General features: G+C 46.7%; 2 protein-coding genes across 2 annotated transcripts; one reads left to right on the top strand and one right to left on the bottom strand.

Annotated features, from left to right (window-relative positions):
- Positions 1–1,205: 1,205 nt before the first annotated feature.
- Positions 1,206–5,786, bottom strand: ppcs (phosphopantothenoylcysteine synthetase). Its single transcript, XM_007910721.2, has 3 exons — positions 5,206–5,786; positions 2,880–2,983; positions 1,206–1,636 (listed from the first exon to the last, which is right to left on the bottom strand). Exons 1-3 carry the CDS (start codon positions 5,756–5,758, stop codon positions 1,304–1,306), a joined length of 990 nt encoding a protein of 329 aa, XP_007908912.1. The 5' UTR covers positions 5,759–5,786; the 3' UTR covers positions 1,206–1,303.
- Positions 5,787–5,857: 71 nt separating this feature from the next.
- On the top strand, positions 5,858–13,805 carry zmynd12 (zinc finger, MYND-type containing 12). The gene is made up of 8 exons (XM_007910722.1): positions 5,858–6,065; positions 7,843–7,984; positions 8,504–8,675; positions 9,801–9,970; positions 10,700–10,822; positions 11,308–11,437; positions 12,554–12,699; positions 13,503–13,805. Exons 1-8 carry the CDS (start codon positions 5,950–5,952, stop codon positions 13,662–13,664), a joined length of 1,161 nt encoding a protein of 386 aa, XP_007908913.1. The 5' UTR covers positions 5,858–5,949; the 3' UTR covers positions 13,665–13,805.
- The last annotated feature ends 894 nt before the right edge of the window (positions 13,806–14,699 follow it).

Genomic DNA, 14,699 nt, shown 5'->3' on the forward strand with positions numbered 1-14,699 from the left:
TGTTAAGCCAAAGTTCTGTTAAAGAAATTGCACCATGCACTACTGGTGTGACATGACAAAAGTAATTATTTCTAAAGCCATTATTTGTTGTTTGTTCTTCAGTTTTAGGGAAATGTTTATCTTGTGGTTCAACATGCACAAAAACCATGAGAATTGAATATTTTAATTAAAAATTAATAGTAAGTAACAACCTAGATATCAGTGAATGTTACAAACCATCACAACTGCTGTACACTTGTTGCATGTACTTGGTATTAATCCACTAAGATGGGCTAATTCTGAGCCAGACAGGTCTGTTCAAAGCTCCCATTACCTGTCCGTTCGTCGCCTGACGAGGGTGCTATACACAAAGCAAGTTGCCTCCCAATTCAATATATGGCTGTGGATTTTCACTGCCCAGCAAATATGAAACTCTATTGAAAAAAGCTTTCCAGTTTAGTTTGTTCCTCAACCATCCTCGCCTTACAATGCATTCACAATAAGCTAAAGGATACTCATATACTACAGCAGTAAACAATGCCCAGTGGGACGAAATGGGGTGGTTGGGGGTGGAGGGGAGTCCTCATTTAAAAATCTCATTTAAAATATAGATGAAATCCCGTTTCTTGATATCTTTAATGTGTTGGCCCCAGTTAACAGCCGTTGACTGCTGACTGGACAAAGCTGCGAATCCCCCACCATGCTCTCGGGACACGTACAACGGTTGAGACCACAGCTGCCCATGTTGGTAATGGATTTGCTGCCGCGTCTTTTATAGAATTGAAGTTCAGGCTGGTAGAATACCATCGACATAAAAATAATAATCATAATCCTTGCATTTGATATACTGCCTTTTGACGTCTTTGAGACGTCTCAAAGCCCTTCACAGAATATACTATAAAGTGAATTGACTGTATGTATTGTGGGCAAACCGCAGCATGAATTAAACTCATATCTTCCAAACTGGCACTGGATTGCAGAGTGGTTTTGATTCCAACCATTGGGGGGTGGGGGGAGGGAGTAACAACCATAGACCAGTCTGTAGTTATGGACTGGCCTTATTGAATGTATCAATCAACAATGTGATAATTATCAGTTATCCTACCATCTTGTAATCCAGGGGTTCAAGGAGTGAAGTTTTAACACACACCATCAGTGATGAGACTCCAGATAAAGCTCCAGATTACAGCAGTGCCCATATTTTATGTTTTTCTAAATAAAAATGAGTTTGATTAATTGGTTTCCCTTTCAGTGTCTTCGCATTTGCAAGTGTTAATCACCATGATTCTACTGGCCTTTATGTCACAAAACATTATATTCTCATCTACACCAGATTGTTGCCTTTTTCTATAAAATTGGTGTGACATTTACACAGGTGCTCCACAATCTTCTTCTCGATTTCTGAGTTCTCCTTGACCTCGCTTTCAGTCAGCTTTAATTCAGTCTGGCAGTCCATGGTGACAATGATGACCTGCACTCGCCGGGTGTCCAGAGTGTTGGCGACCACTACCTGGTGTCGGTATGTCTCCAGAGACTTGCGTGCCCGGCACACCAGCTGTGATGCATCCGTCTCCAGTTTGAAAGATGTGACAAATGCCTGAGGGGCCCAGTCCTTCACCAGAGGACAAAGCATCTTTGGCACCATCCGCATGGTTATCTATAAATCATACCGTTTAACGAAAACAAACAAATGGTAATATCAGTAACAACAAATTGCATTTATGTAGCCCCCTTCTCCTGGAAGGCTTCTCAGAGCGCTTAACAGTGGAGAAGACTTGAAAGAGCTGTTGCCTCCCAGCTTCGCTCTTTCCTCTCACTCCCTCCATGAGCCCCTCCAATCGAGTTTCCCTGCTGCCCACAGCACAGAAACTTCTCTGGTCAAGGTTACAAATGACATCCTGACCATGTGTGACCAGGGCTCCCTCTGCCTCCTCATCCTCTCCGCGATCTTTGACACTGTGGACTGTTCAATCCTCCTCCACCTCCTCGCCTCCCAGCTCAACCTTCAAGGTTCTGTCCTTGACTGGTTCATATCCTACCTTTCACACCGCCTCCACTTCGTCACGGCAAACAGTTTCTCCTCCAGCCCCCGCACTGTCTCGTGCTGTGTTCCTCAGGGCTCTGTCCTCGGTCCCCTCCTCTTCGCCCTCTACATGCTCCCCCTTGGTGACATTGGGTAAATTTCCACATGTATGCAGATGACACCCAACTCTACCTCTTTGCCTCCACCCCCAACTCCAGGACTACTGGCGTCATGACCCACATCAAATCCTGGACGAGGGACAACTTTCTCCAACTGAATGTCAGCAAGACCGAGGCCCTCCTGATTGGCTCACACCAGCATCTCCGCACCTCGGGCTCTGGCAGCATCAGCCTCCACGGCTGCACACTCAACCTCACTAAGCCAGTCAGGAACCTGGGGGTCTTGTTTGACCCTGAACTGTCCTTTTTCCCCCACATCCGCGCCATGACCAGCACTGCCCACCACCACCTCCGCAACATTGCCAGACTCACCCACTGCCTCACCCCTCAGGCTGCCCAAACCCTCACCCACGCATTTGTCACCTCAAGGCTCGATTATGGAAATCTTGAGAATCATTTGAACTTGAACTCAGTGCATTTGTCAAATCTTAGCTATGGCCCACAGCACAAATAAGACAGAAATTGAGGCAGGAGATTATCCTGTGACATAAGAATGGAATCAAATAGAAAGCTGTGAGCCACATGGAAACTAACCAGCAACAGAAACCAGGAGCAAATTAACAACCGGGTTCATTTAATACTTGAGTGATAAATTATCACCAGAGACAAGGCAATACCACAGAGAGGGAAATTGGATCACCACCTCACACTGAAGCAAAACTTCCCTTTGGATAAAGTTAGCTCCAACTGTCACCCACCTGCAAAGGACTAGCACCTGACTGGATTTTGTGTTCTGGCATCTCAGAGGCAGGAATGAAGAAGTCCGACACAGCAGCTGCGAGGTAGAACATGGCTTTTGGTCCTGGAGAATATACGGACACAGAAGGGTTAAATCATGACCAAAACAACCTTTGCACAGTCAAGACACTTATTGGAGTGGAAAAGCTACAGGACAGCCTGACTTGTTAAGAATATGTATGTTATACAATATAAATAAACTAAATAATATTCAATCCAATTGTGGGAAATTAACACCAACTTGCAATTACATAGCACCCCTCACGCAGGGTAGCATCCCAGAGCACTTAACTCTTTCCTTGATGAATACATGGAACTCTTTCTACTGGAGGACTAGTTCTTTCTCCTTTTAAAGGTTGTCAACAGCTGAGCTGTGTCTGACATTCTACTTGAACTACTTCACCCTCAGATCTTCCAGTCCTGAACATACTCCTTCCCTGGGCACAGCAACTATGTTCAAGGCTTAAAAGTGCAGAAAAATTATGAAACACACCCAAGTTATAAAAATAATCCTTGCATTTGATACAACGCCGTTCACATCACAATGACATCTCAAAGAGCTTCACAGGATTTCTGCAATGATTACTGTGTGTTTTGTAGGGGAGCTCAGCATGCAATTTGTGCACAGCAGTGACCCACAGCCATGAAGTGAATGAACAGTTCTATTTGGGGATCCCTAATGTGGATTCAGCCCTGTTGTAAGGACTTTAAGGTCAGTCTAGACTGACATGCTGGGAGAACACTGCATTGTTGGGAGATGCATCCTTTGGATGAGACGTTAAACCAAAGTCACGACTGTCTGTCCAGGTGGACAAATATCCATGGTGCTATTTAAAATGAAAAGGGAATTTTTCCCAGTGTCCCGGCCAACAATAAGATTGGTCATTCCCTTCATGGGGCATTGCAAGAGTGTGCAAATCAGCTGCTACATTCACCAACAAATACACAAGTCCCCTTGAGGATTGCGTTCAAGATCCTCACTCTCACTTTTAAATCCTTCCAGTCTTGCCCCATTCTACCTCTGCAGCCTTCCAAAACCCTACCAACCCACCCGCTCCCTTCAACATTGGCAGTTGGGTCTTCAACCTTTCTGTCCCCACTATCTAGAACTCCATCCAGAGTACCCTATGCCTCACTCTTTCCCTCACATCCTTCAAAGTCTGTCTCAAGACCATGACCTTCCTCTTTGACCATGCCTTTGGTCATCTTCCCATCTCCCACCCCTTTTCAAATCCAATCCCCAGCTTTGGATGCAAAGCCTCAACTGTACAACACCTCAGAATGTCCTCCTGACGTGAGATGCTATGCAAATGCAATTTGTCATTATTGATTTACAAAAAAATCCTGTGAATCGCTTTGACATTTTGCCGACAAGACTTATACCTTACTGAACACTTAACCACAGTGAAGCGCATCGTACCCAGACCATTATTATTCTCAGTTTATCTGACTGATGACATAAAGTGGATTCTCCCTTTCCAGCACAAATAATCTATTTTTATAATTCAACAAATCCATGAAAATGTCTCAAAGTGCTTCTCAGTAATTATCATGAAGTGTGATGACGATTTCTTGAGGGCAAACATTGCAGCATTTTGCACACAGCAATATCCCAGAAACAGACTCGAGATGATGACCTTTATCTGGAAGATTGTTGGTCAGATCATAGGGAGAAAATCTTGTTTCATAACAAGAGATCTTCAACATTCATCTGAAGAGATAGATTAAAGTGAAGAATGGCATTGCCTAAATTGCAGCTCTCCAGCACTTACTATCAGCCCAGAGGCCCAACGGTGGATTTTTTGTACGAATATAATGTTTGATTTGCTAAGGTGCCTTGTATGATTGTGTAATTTTAGACAAAGGCTGCTGCCAATTTGCACATAGCAATGTCCCACAAACAGGCCATCACCTGAGTGTACAATTCTGTTGAGGGGGATTGTTGGCCAAGAGAGGGACATTCCCTTCTCTTTCCGAACAGTGCCGTGAGATCTTTAATGTTCACCTGAACAGGACCTCAGACAAGAAGGCGCTCCGCAGCACTGGACATCGGCCCTGGACTGTGAGATCACTATCCCCCACAGAGGCTTTTGATTGAGAGAACAGAGGCATTTACAGCCGTCAGAGCAGAGGCGGAGGACGGGTTTCCGGGGCTATAGGGAGAGCGCGGGGATGGCATTAATTTGGAAGTTCTTTCAAAGAGCCGCACAGACGCGATGGGCCGAATGGCCTCTTCTGTGCTGTGGGACAGTGTGTGACCGGAGCCGCGGTGTAAAGCCGCCTCACCGATGGGGCTGAGCGCCTGGGCCGCCGCCCTCAGCAAATACAGGTAGTCGGACAGAGTGCTGAACTCCACGGCCAGCAGCAGCCCGGCCTCCCGCACCGCCTGGTAGCGCTGCAGCACAGGCACGATGGCCGGCAGCACGGCCTGGTCCGCTTCCACCCGCCAGCGGGGCTCGGCCCCGGCCCCGGCCCCGGCCCCGGCCCGGGGCTCGGGCTCGGCCCTCAGCGCGTCCAGCAGGTTGATGGCGGAGTAACGGCGGGAGAAGGGGAAGAGCGAGCGGTGGCGGTGCAGGAAGAGGACGGCGTACTCCAGGCCAAGGAAATATTCGGCGGAGGCGGCGCCGCGCCACCCGCTGCTGAAGTTGTCCAGGAAGCGCACGGTCCGCGACTCCAGCGGCACCTTCGTCCCTCCCGACGTCACCAGCACCACCCGCCGGCCCTGCGCCGCCTGACCCGCCGCGAACTGCGCCATTGCCCGCGCCGAGTGGGCCGCGTTCGGCGGCGGCTCACAGTCCGACATGAAGCCGCTGGTCTCGGACTCGCAGTCCGCCGCCATGGCAACCGGTCCACCCGCTCCGCCCCCGTCCCGCACTCCCTCCCGCCCCGGACACACACATTCCCCGCACAAAGGTTCCGCCTCAGCGCACCGCAGGCCCCGGCGCTGCTTCTGGTGGCGATCGTGAGGTCAGAGGGCGACGGTTTGTTGTCCTTCGCAACGGCGCCGCCAGTGCTCCGGGAGCCGCCGGAATGCTCAGCAGCTCCGTGTACCCACTCGCAAACCCCAAAGGGGTCAAACTGCTGTGTGAACTGTGCAAAAAGACCGCCCACTACATGTGCACACAATGTAGAGTGACGTACTACTGGTGAGTGACCCTGTGGTGGGGAAAGAGGGAGAAAGACACAGCGGATGAATGGGGAGAGTGGGGATGGGGGAGAGAGAGAGAGAGGGGGGGAGACAGAGCGGGAAGTTATTACCGACCACGTGCTCTGACCTCTTGTTTCCTTACACTTTTCAACATCTCCATTGCTGGACGATTCCATCCTCCTCCATCACCTCCGCCCTCACTCAACTCTTCTGGTTCAATTCCTACCCGACACACTGCTTCCATTTTGTCTCCTCCAATGGTTTCGCCTCCAATCCTCGCCCAGTCACCTGTGGTATATCCTCGGCCACTCCTTTTTCTCATCTACATGCTCCCACTTTGCGATATCACTTGCAAACACAGGATCAACTTCCACATGTATCCGAGTGCCACTCAAATCTGTTTTTCTTCCTCTGGTTGCGATTCAGATCCGCAGATGTTCTGCTGCCTATCAGATAACAAGGCCTGGATGAGCAACAACTTCCTGTAGCTAAACATGGACAAGATGGAAGCCATCCTCTCGGCTCCCGTCAATGTTTCCTCACCTCCCCGGCTGATCCCTCAAATTCACCAAAGCCATGACAACCTGGGCGTCAGATTTGATCTTCAGCCATCCTTCCTAGCCCATATTCGGGCCCTGACCAGACCCTTAGCCACATAGCCTGGCTCCAACCCTACCTTTGTCACGCTCTGCCTCAATTTCTCAAAAGCATTCTGTCCCAGTCTCCCCAGTTCTACCATACACAAGGAAGGTCCAGCTCGTTCAAGACTCATTGTGCCTTTGCCCGTACCAAACTCCGCATGCCCATCACCCCGATCCTCGCCTGGCAACAGGATCTCATCCACTCCTGTGTCCGACCCTTTCGCTCACACAGACTTGTTGAGCATCCCACAACCCCTCTGCACCAAAATTAGCCACTACACTTCTAACCTCTGAACGCCCTACCCCAATCCCTCCGTCTTGTCCCCTCTTTATCTGTCATTAAATCCTGGTTTTTAAGACCTCTTCAACTGGACCTACGGTCATCTTCCTCTCCCCCTTCTCCCTTGTTAGGAATCTGGCTGCATGCAAGTTGTTATTAGAGGGGAGAGCATGTTTGGGTGAGTGGGGAGACAGAGTAGGCGGAAAGGGATATCGGGGACTGAATGGTGGAGACAGAGAATGGGGGAGTGAGAGTGTGTGGAGAGTGTGGGGCAGTAGGAGAGGGAGAACGGAGACAGGGGTGAGGGAGACAGTGAATGGAGCTGTGAGAGAGCAGCACCTTATTATATCCAAACATCTCAAAAGCATTAAGATAATTACCCATGAAGTGAATGACCAATATTATCTGGGGATTGTCGGCCAGGACACCAGGAGAGAGAGACTCCCTCTTTTTGAGTAGGGTCATGCGATTTTTCGCATCCAGTGGAACAGGTAGATGGGACCTCAATTGCAACACTTCCTTTACTACAATGGGATATGAGCCTAGACTGTGAGCTTGACCCCACAGCTACCTGACCCAAAGGTGAGAGTGCTACTAACTGTGGAGCGCATGTATTATACAGAATACATTATTATTATTATTATTATTATACAGAATACACCACAGTATAGCTCCCCAACCTTCCTTTGGTGTTTCACAGATCAGCAACTTGCAGTGTGAGGAATCGTGAACATGAATCCAGATGATATTATTTTGTGCCTTGGATCCATTGGGCTGCACCAAGGTCCAGAGATTGTTTGGTTCTGATGGGGCTATTGAGCAGAGAATATGCATCAATATTTTTCTTCTTTTAGTGACCTAGAACATCAAAAGGCTGACTGGATTGGAATCCATGAGAAGATTTGCCAGCTCCTTATTCCACTGCGCACGTCAATACCATTCTTCAGCTCTGAGAAAGAGAGATGGCATTCACAGCAACAGATAGTGCAGAGACAGGTGAAAGCAGATTTGTTATAATAATAATTCTTGCATTTGATGCAGCTCCTTATTGCGTTGTTTAGGCGTCTCAAAGTGCTTCATAGGATTTACTGTAAAGTCAATTGACTGTGTATTTTGTGAGTGAAACATGGCAACCAGTTGCACATAGTAATGTCCTACAGTGAGTGACCAATTTTTATTTGGGGATTGTTGGCTAGGACACCGGGAGAAATTGCCTTCTCTTTTCAAATTGTGGGATGGGAACTTTAACATCCACTTGGACAGGCAGACGAGACCTCGGTTTAACGCCTCACCAAAATAAAACATGTGGATAGAAATGGAAACCAGTGGATGGTGTGTAGAATGATTTCCAGAAAGCATTAGATAAGGGTGCAACCTGAGAGGCTAGCTGCAAAAATGAAAGCACACGGTATTAAGGCCATATTGATACAGAGATGGCTGAAGCAGAGAGTAAATAAGAGGATGTTTCCCAGACTGCTTGACGTAATTTGTCCTCTGGCTCCTCCCATTGGACAGAAACACATGATTGACCTGACCCGCACAGTGGCCCAGAAGCTGCTTTTCGAAGGAAAACCGGACGAGGCCATTCCCGGTGCTCTGCAGTCTCTGCGCTTTGCCACCAGTGTCTACGGAACTACATCTGCTGAGTTAGTGCCATCCTATCTGCTCCTGGCAGAGGCCAGCATTGGTGAGTAATAATAATAATAATAATCCTTGCATTTGATATAGTACACTTGACTCAAGGTCCAACATTCGGGCTGCTATGGGCGAGATTCCCTATTTGAGAAATGCCCATGGGCCGCATAAGCAATATTTTTGTGTTTCCCTTCCAGAAACATAACATTTGCAACAACAACATTACATTTATAGAGCGCCTTTCACGTCAGGAGGACGTCCCAAAGCAGTCAGGGGTCAGGACCCGAGCATGGGGGAGGGGTGGGGTAGGGGTGAGGGAAGGCACGATCAAAATGGAGGGTCTTGAGACCGGCCTTGAAGGAAGCAAGGGATGAAGCGAGGCAAAGGGACTGTGGGATGGAGTTCCAGAGTGTGGGGGCAGAGAGGCTGAAAGCTTGGCCACCGATGGTAGGGCGGGTCGGGCTACAGGGAGCCTTTTTCAAGTCGGTAGAACATCTCAAAGCTCTTGACGCTTTCAGCTCCGCACCTAATCTGAGGGTGGGAGCTGAAACAGCTGGGATGGGGAGGGGAAAAGATGACTGAAAGCGCAGTCAAAGAGTTAGGTCTTGATGTGCTTTGAACGAGGAGAGGGAGGGAGCGAGTTGGAGGGATTTCAGGGATGGAGCTCCAGAGAGCGGGAGCAAAATGGCGGATGGAGTGGGAGCAACATGAAGCAAGTCAGTGTTTGCTGGACAAAGGGAATGGCCTTGGAGAGGGTGCAGAGGAGATGATATGATATAGCAAAGAACAGAAAAATGACCAAGTCCCATCAGATCCACTGTGCCAGGAGACTCCCTCCCTCCTCCCCCCTCCATACACAGACCCATACACACAATATACAATGACATATTTTGTGATGCCGGTTGAAACAAAAGAGGAAACCAAAACAAACATTGACCATGTGGGGGGTGGAAAGCAGAAATATTTACCTGGAAAATTCCTCCCTGACTCCTGAGGGGCCTCCTCATGGTATATCCAAAGTCCTGGAAGCAGGTTTTCCTGATTTGCTGAGCACTGAGAGTAGAGAGAACAGCAGGAGAAAGGAAATAGTTTAGACCTGAGTGGGCAATATTCCTGAATTGGGTGATTTTGAGCTGGTTTTAGTGACTCACATTTATCCATGATTATCGTTGCTCAGGTCTGGGCCAGTTACAGGATGCAGAGGAATACCTCTCTCAGGCTCAATGGACGGTGATGAAGACTTCAGAGTGCATAACCGGCGTTGAGTACAAGTTGTATCGGAACCTGGGCCTCTTGTACTCTGCCAGAGGGAACTATGAGAAGGCACTGTGGTACCTGGCTGATGATGTAAGTAGAGCAAATAAGGACAGGTTATTTGATTTCCTTTTCTACATGATTCAGACAACTCTATTGCTTAATACTAATAGTAATCCTTCCATTTGATATAGTGCCTTATCACGTCTTATCTCGTAACGCGAACCTTATCATGCTTGCTTTATGAGAACATTTTTATAACTTACATCTAAATGGCTCAAAGTGTTTACAAAAGTAAACATTTTGCAGTTAGATCCCACTTACAGCCATGAGCGAATGCCCAATTAGTGTGTATAATTGTCGGTGAGGACACCTGAGTGTTCTCAGATGTCTGAAACCACAAGTCCCGAATGGTCTCTTGCCTCCCAGGTGCCTGGATACAGGACGTAACCAAGGAGGTGCAGAAGATTTTGGAGAAAGATGGAGAACAGCCGTAGTAGTCATGTAGTAGCCAATGACGTAACAAAAAATAGATACTGTGTCTTGTGGATAGTTCCAGAAATTAGAAGCTAGATTGAGGCGCAGGAACGCAAGAGTAATAATCTTAGAATTGCTCCCTGTGCCAGTCAGTTTATTAATTGGAAGGCGCTATATCAAGCGTAAGAAATTATTATTTCTGTGTAAACTCACTGCGTCTCTGCATTTTCTTTAATTTTCTGGACCTTGTTTGGATTTTTGTAAAGATCAGGATTTGTTACTAGGATTAGAATATTGCTCAGTATCTGTCTGATGATTCTAAATCTAGATTTTTGATATGCTCAGATTTACCATGCCAGTGAAGTATTTGGGACCGAAGACATTCACACAGCTGGTGGATACTTCCATATGGCTAATGTGTTCTTTGGACAAGGCAAGATGGACATCGCAGACTCTATGTACACCGAGGTAATGCACTTATTAAAACATTCAGTGTAAAATGAACCACTTCGTGAAACAGTTTGCCCCTATTATACCCCTATTGTTTTTACTCAATTAATCTGGCGATTTCTTCGCCAGGACACCAGGAGAAACATTTTCATGCTTGTCACAAGAATATTAATATCACCTGAAGAATCGATAGGACATTGGCCTAACATCTCATCTAAAGGGCAGCACTTTGACCATGCAGTTTCCTCAGTACTACACTGGAAATATCAACCTGGAATGTGAACCCAGAACTGTCTGACCTAGAGGTCAGGGGTCAACTGAGCAAGTCTAACACCCGGGGTTACGAGATAGGCCATGGGACCAATTTATGTGACTGTAGATGTTTTCTAGTCTTGATAACTCTTGCAATCCCTGGGCAAATCCAGAATTATTGAACAAAGATTTCCAGTAACCATCTGGGAAATGGATGAAAGGTTTGTTTGCTGGATGAGCTTTGTGTGTAGGTGGTCGACATCTGGCACAAACACCTGAGTGAGCTGGTAGAGGCTGAGATGGAAAAGCCAAAATGGAAAAGAATGAATGCTGCTCTGGAGGACCCAGACCCAGGCATGGAAGATTACAAGGAAAGTCTCGGTTAGTGCCTTGAAATAATCATAATCTCAATACATCAATAATCAATACAGTTGTAAAGCTCCTTTCACGTCGGGTTTACCAAGCCTGAGCTGGTGTTTTCTCCACATGAACTGGCTAGTCTAATCCTCCTTTCCCATTCGCTCTCCTGTACCCTTTAATGTCTTGATTTTATTAACCTGTATTTACATACGCATAGGTAATGTCTTAAGAGTTCTTTACAGGGATGGGGTTGGACACCGAGCAAGAAAAAGGGGGAGGGGGATAGCCAGAGGGGTGTTCAAAGAGGTAGGATTAAAAGGCAGAAAGAGTGGGTACTAGATAGAGTGCTAGAGGGGAGTTCCAGAGGTTTAACGGGCATAACAACAACAACAACAACAACAAGATTCCATTTATAAAGCGCCTTTCACGTCAGGAGGACGTCCCTGACAGAAGGCTTCCCCACTGATGGTGGTTTGGAAAGGAAGGGGGAGTTGTTAGCTGAGCGAAGGGATGGGTAGATACATAGATAAGAGATTGGAGAGATCAGAGGGTGTCATGTGGTGGATGGATTTGTGGGTGAGGATGAGGACCTTGAAATCAATCCACAGGGAGACAGTGGATACTGGTATGCACCGAAATACTGGGCATGTGGAGTTTGGTACAGGTGAGGACGCGGGCAATGGAGATTTCAATGAGTTGGAGCTTGTGAATGGTGGAGCGAGGGAGACCAGCAAGGAGTGCATTAGAAAGGACTAAGCAGGGATGTGATTAAAGCGTGAAATGGGTGTTTCAACTTGGAGAAAGCAATGTGGTGGAGGTGAAGGAAAGCGATTTTACTGAGGGCCCGGATGCAAGAGAGAAATGAAAGCTGGGGATCGAACTGGAGGCCAAGTTTGCACAACAGGAAATTGAGAATTTTGAAAGCAGGAGAAAATGGAAGACAAAGGGTTTTGAAAGAAAGTTTTGGCGAATGGGGGCATAACAGCTTGAAAGAAAAACATTTGGCCAAAAGAATAATCATAATTTTTTTTATTTTTAAGGTCCTTTAAAGCCTTTAAAACTTTCATGCTCCCTGCAATGAGACTATTGTACAGAAGTTCAGCAGTAACAATGTGCTTCTGTCTTGTCTGTCTGTAGATGTGGCTCAGCAAGCAGAAGCTGTCCAAGTACTGAATGCAATTAACAACATCCGGGACCAGGGCTTCGTCCCAAAACATGGCAGAATTGGAAAGGTCGCTCACGCACTGGCTATGCTGTATTACGTGATCATGGACTATAGAAAGGTAGCCAGACATTGACCCAAATTCCATTTCACATAAATATTTAAAAATGTATAACTTCCAATTGTAGGTTTGGGGGCAATGTGATGTGAGCAGGTCAAATCTGATTTAGGCCATTATCCCAATAAGAGGCACTGAAACACAAGGAGCCATAACTCCCAATTGCTTTTATTCAGAGGGAAGTCAACAACTGGAACACGGTTGCCAGGATGGGTGGTTGAGGCCAGGACACTGGAGTCATTTAAAAAGCAGCTCAATGCTGTGATGGGGGACAGGAGTTTGGGTTCTGGAGGAATGAGATCAGATGGTCTGAAGGGCCTTCTTCATCTAAAGCTATCAACTGATCTTGGAAAGCTCTAGCCGGTTTAGGGGCAAACTCTTGTGCCTTGGCCAGGAGGGTGGGGATATTTCAGATCTCAGGTTTAGAAGGTTGTGGGTTCAAGCCCCATAATAGGTTCAAATCTCAGGGCAAGCTGACACTCCAAAGCAATGCCTCATTGGCAGGAGGTGGTGCTGTCCTTTAGATGAGATGTTAAACCCAGGTCACAGGTGTTAAAAATCCCATTTTGCTTCTTGAAAAAAGTAAATTTCTCTTAGTGTTGTGTGTGAATCCTCCAGATTAATCAAACATTCACCTCACACTGCTGTGTGCAAAATGGCTGCAATGTTTCATGTTAGCACACTTGACAGTATTTAATGCAAAGAGCTTTGAGGTACATTAAGTCATACAAGGACTATATGAATGCAAGATCTTTCTTATTATAGATTTACAACTGCTTCAATAATCTTCTCTCACCCTATTGTAGGTGATCGACTATGGGAGTCAGGCCTTAGAGGAAAGCAAGTTGTTGCTCAACAATGACAAAGAAATTGAATCAATTGAGAATCTTCTCGAAATGGCACATAGTGCACTCGGATACCCCGGGGGGCAAGGGCCATCACCAACTGCGTGGGTCACATCCTGCTAAACGCTCATGTCTCCAGCTGTCATGCTGCTCACCGATCCAACCAACCAACCAATACGTCCAAACAATAAGGATTTCAGGATCAAGTCCGTGCCATGGGTGCTGGAAGGAACAACAACAATAAACACTATTTTCTTCACATGATAATAATAATAATCCTTGCATTTGATATAGCGCTTTTCACATCTTCTAGACATCCCAAAGTGCTTCACAGAATATACTGTAAAGTGAATCGACTGTATATTTGTGGGCGAACGCGGCAGCCAATTGCGCACAGCAATGTCCCACAAACAGTCGTGGATTGAAAATGACCAATTTATTATTGGTTTTGGTTTTGGAGGGATTATTATTAGGCTCTGTGTGGAGTAAGGAAACTTGCCCAAGGTTTCGCCCTCTGCCTGGAATTGAACTCAGGTCTCTCACTTGCAAAGCGAATGCTCTAAGCACTGAGCTGCAGGACTCCACGTTGAGCTTTATGGTTTCTCACTGTTCAAAAAATACCACATAACATACACATAACAGACACTGATCTGAGTGAAGCAAGTAGTCAACTGTCATCCTGCTGCCTGAAACAATGGTAGATACAGAGAAACTATTTCCTCGGGTGAGGGAATCCAGCACATTTTTTTCAACGCAAAGAAATTCTTTCTCAAAAAAAATCCAAAGGGATTCGAGGAGAGGGAGTGAATTCCAGATTGTGACTCAGGGAGTAAAAGGAGAGGTTTGTAAGACTCACCCAGAGGGGTGTCAGGGGGAATGATTTCCCTGGAGGCCGGGGGATGTTAGAGCACAGTCAATTGGGGGTGTTTAAAACAGAATTGGACAAGAGGAGACTGGGAACGAACTGGGAATTGGGATTACGAAAGACTGCTTTCTGGCCTCATGCTGTATCCATCACCCATTCCTCATTCAGAGCCTTTTCTGGAACACAAGATTGCTCTTTGTAGTTTGTACAATGGACTCCATGCTCTTTGGATTTTCAGAATCTCCAGTAATGCCGGATTTTACTTAAAAAAATCCTGGTGGGAGCAAAACTTC

This window comes from Callorhinchus milii, unplaced genomic scaffold (assembly GCF_018977255.1).
Source record: "Callorhinchus milii isolate IMCB2004 unplaced genomic scaffold, IMCB_Cmil_1.0 Scaffold24, whole genome shotgun sequence".
NCBI lineage: Eukaryota > Metazoa > Chordata > Chondrichthyes > Chimaeriformes > Callorhinchidae > Callorhinchus > Callorhinchus milii.

What these genes read in the sequence shown, in the direction of transcription:
- ppcs (XM_007910721.2), bottom strand. Translation starts at nt 5,758, where the DNA reads ATGGCGGCGGACTGCGAGTCCGAGACCAGCGGCTTCATGTCGGACTGT. An exon ending in CCAGGCGCTCAGCCCCATCG is followed by an intron (nt 2,984 to 5,205) that starts GTGAGGCGGCTT and finishes TATATTCTCCAG; the next exon opens with GACCAAAAGCCATGTTCTAC. An exon ending in CAGGTGCTAGTCCTTTGCAG is followed by an intron (nt 1,637 to 2,879) that starts GTGGGTGACAGT and finishes TATGATTTATAG; the next exon opens with ATAACCATGCGGATGGTGCC.
- zmynd12 (XM_007910722.1), top strand. Translation starts at nt 5,950, where the DNA reads ATGCTCAGCAGCTCCGTGTACCCACTCGCAAACCCCAAAGGGGTCAAA. An exon ending in TGTAGAGTGACGTACTACTG is followed by an intron (nt 6,066 to 7,842) that starts GTGAGTGACCCT and finishes TTCTTCTTTTAG; the next exon opens with TGACCTAGAACATCAAAAGG. An exon ending in TGTGGTACCTGGCTGATGAT is followed by an intron (nt 9,971 to 10,699) that starts GTAAGTAGAGCA and finishes TGATATGCTCAG; the next exon opens with ATTTACCATGCCAGTGAAGT.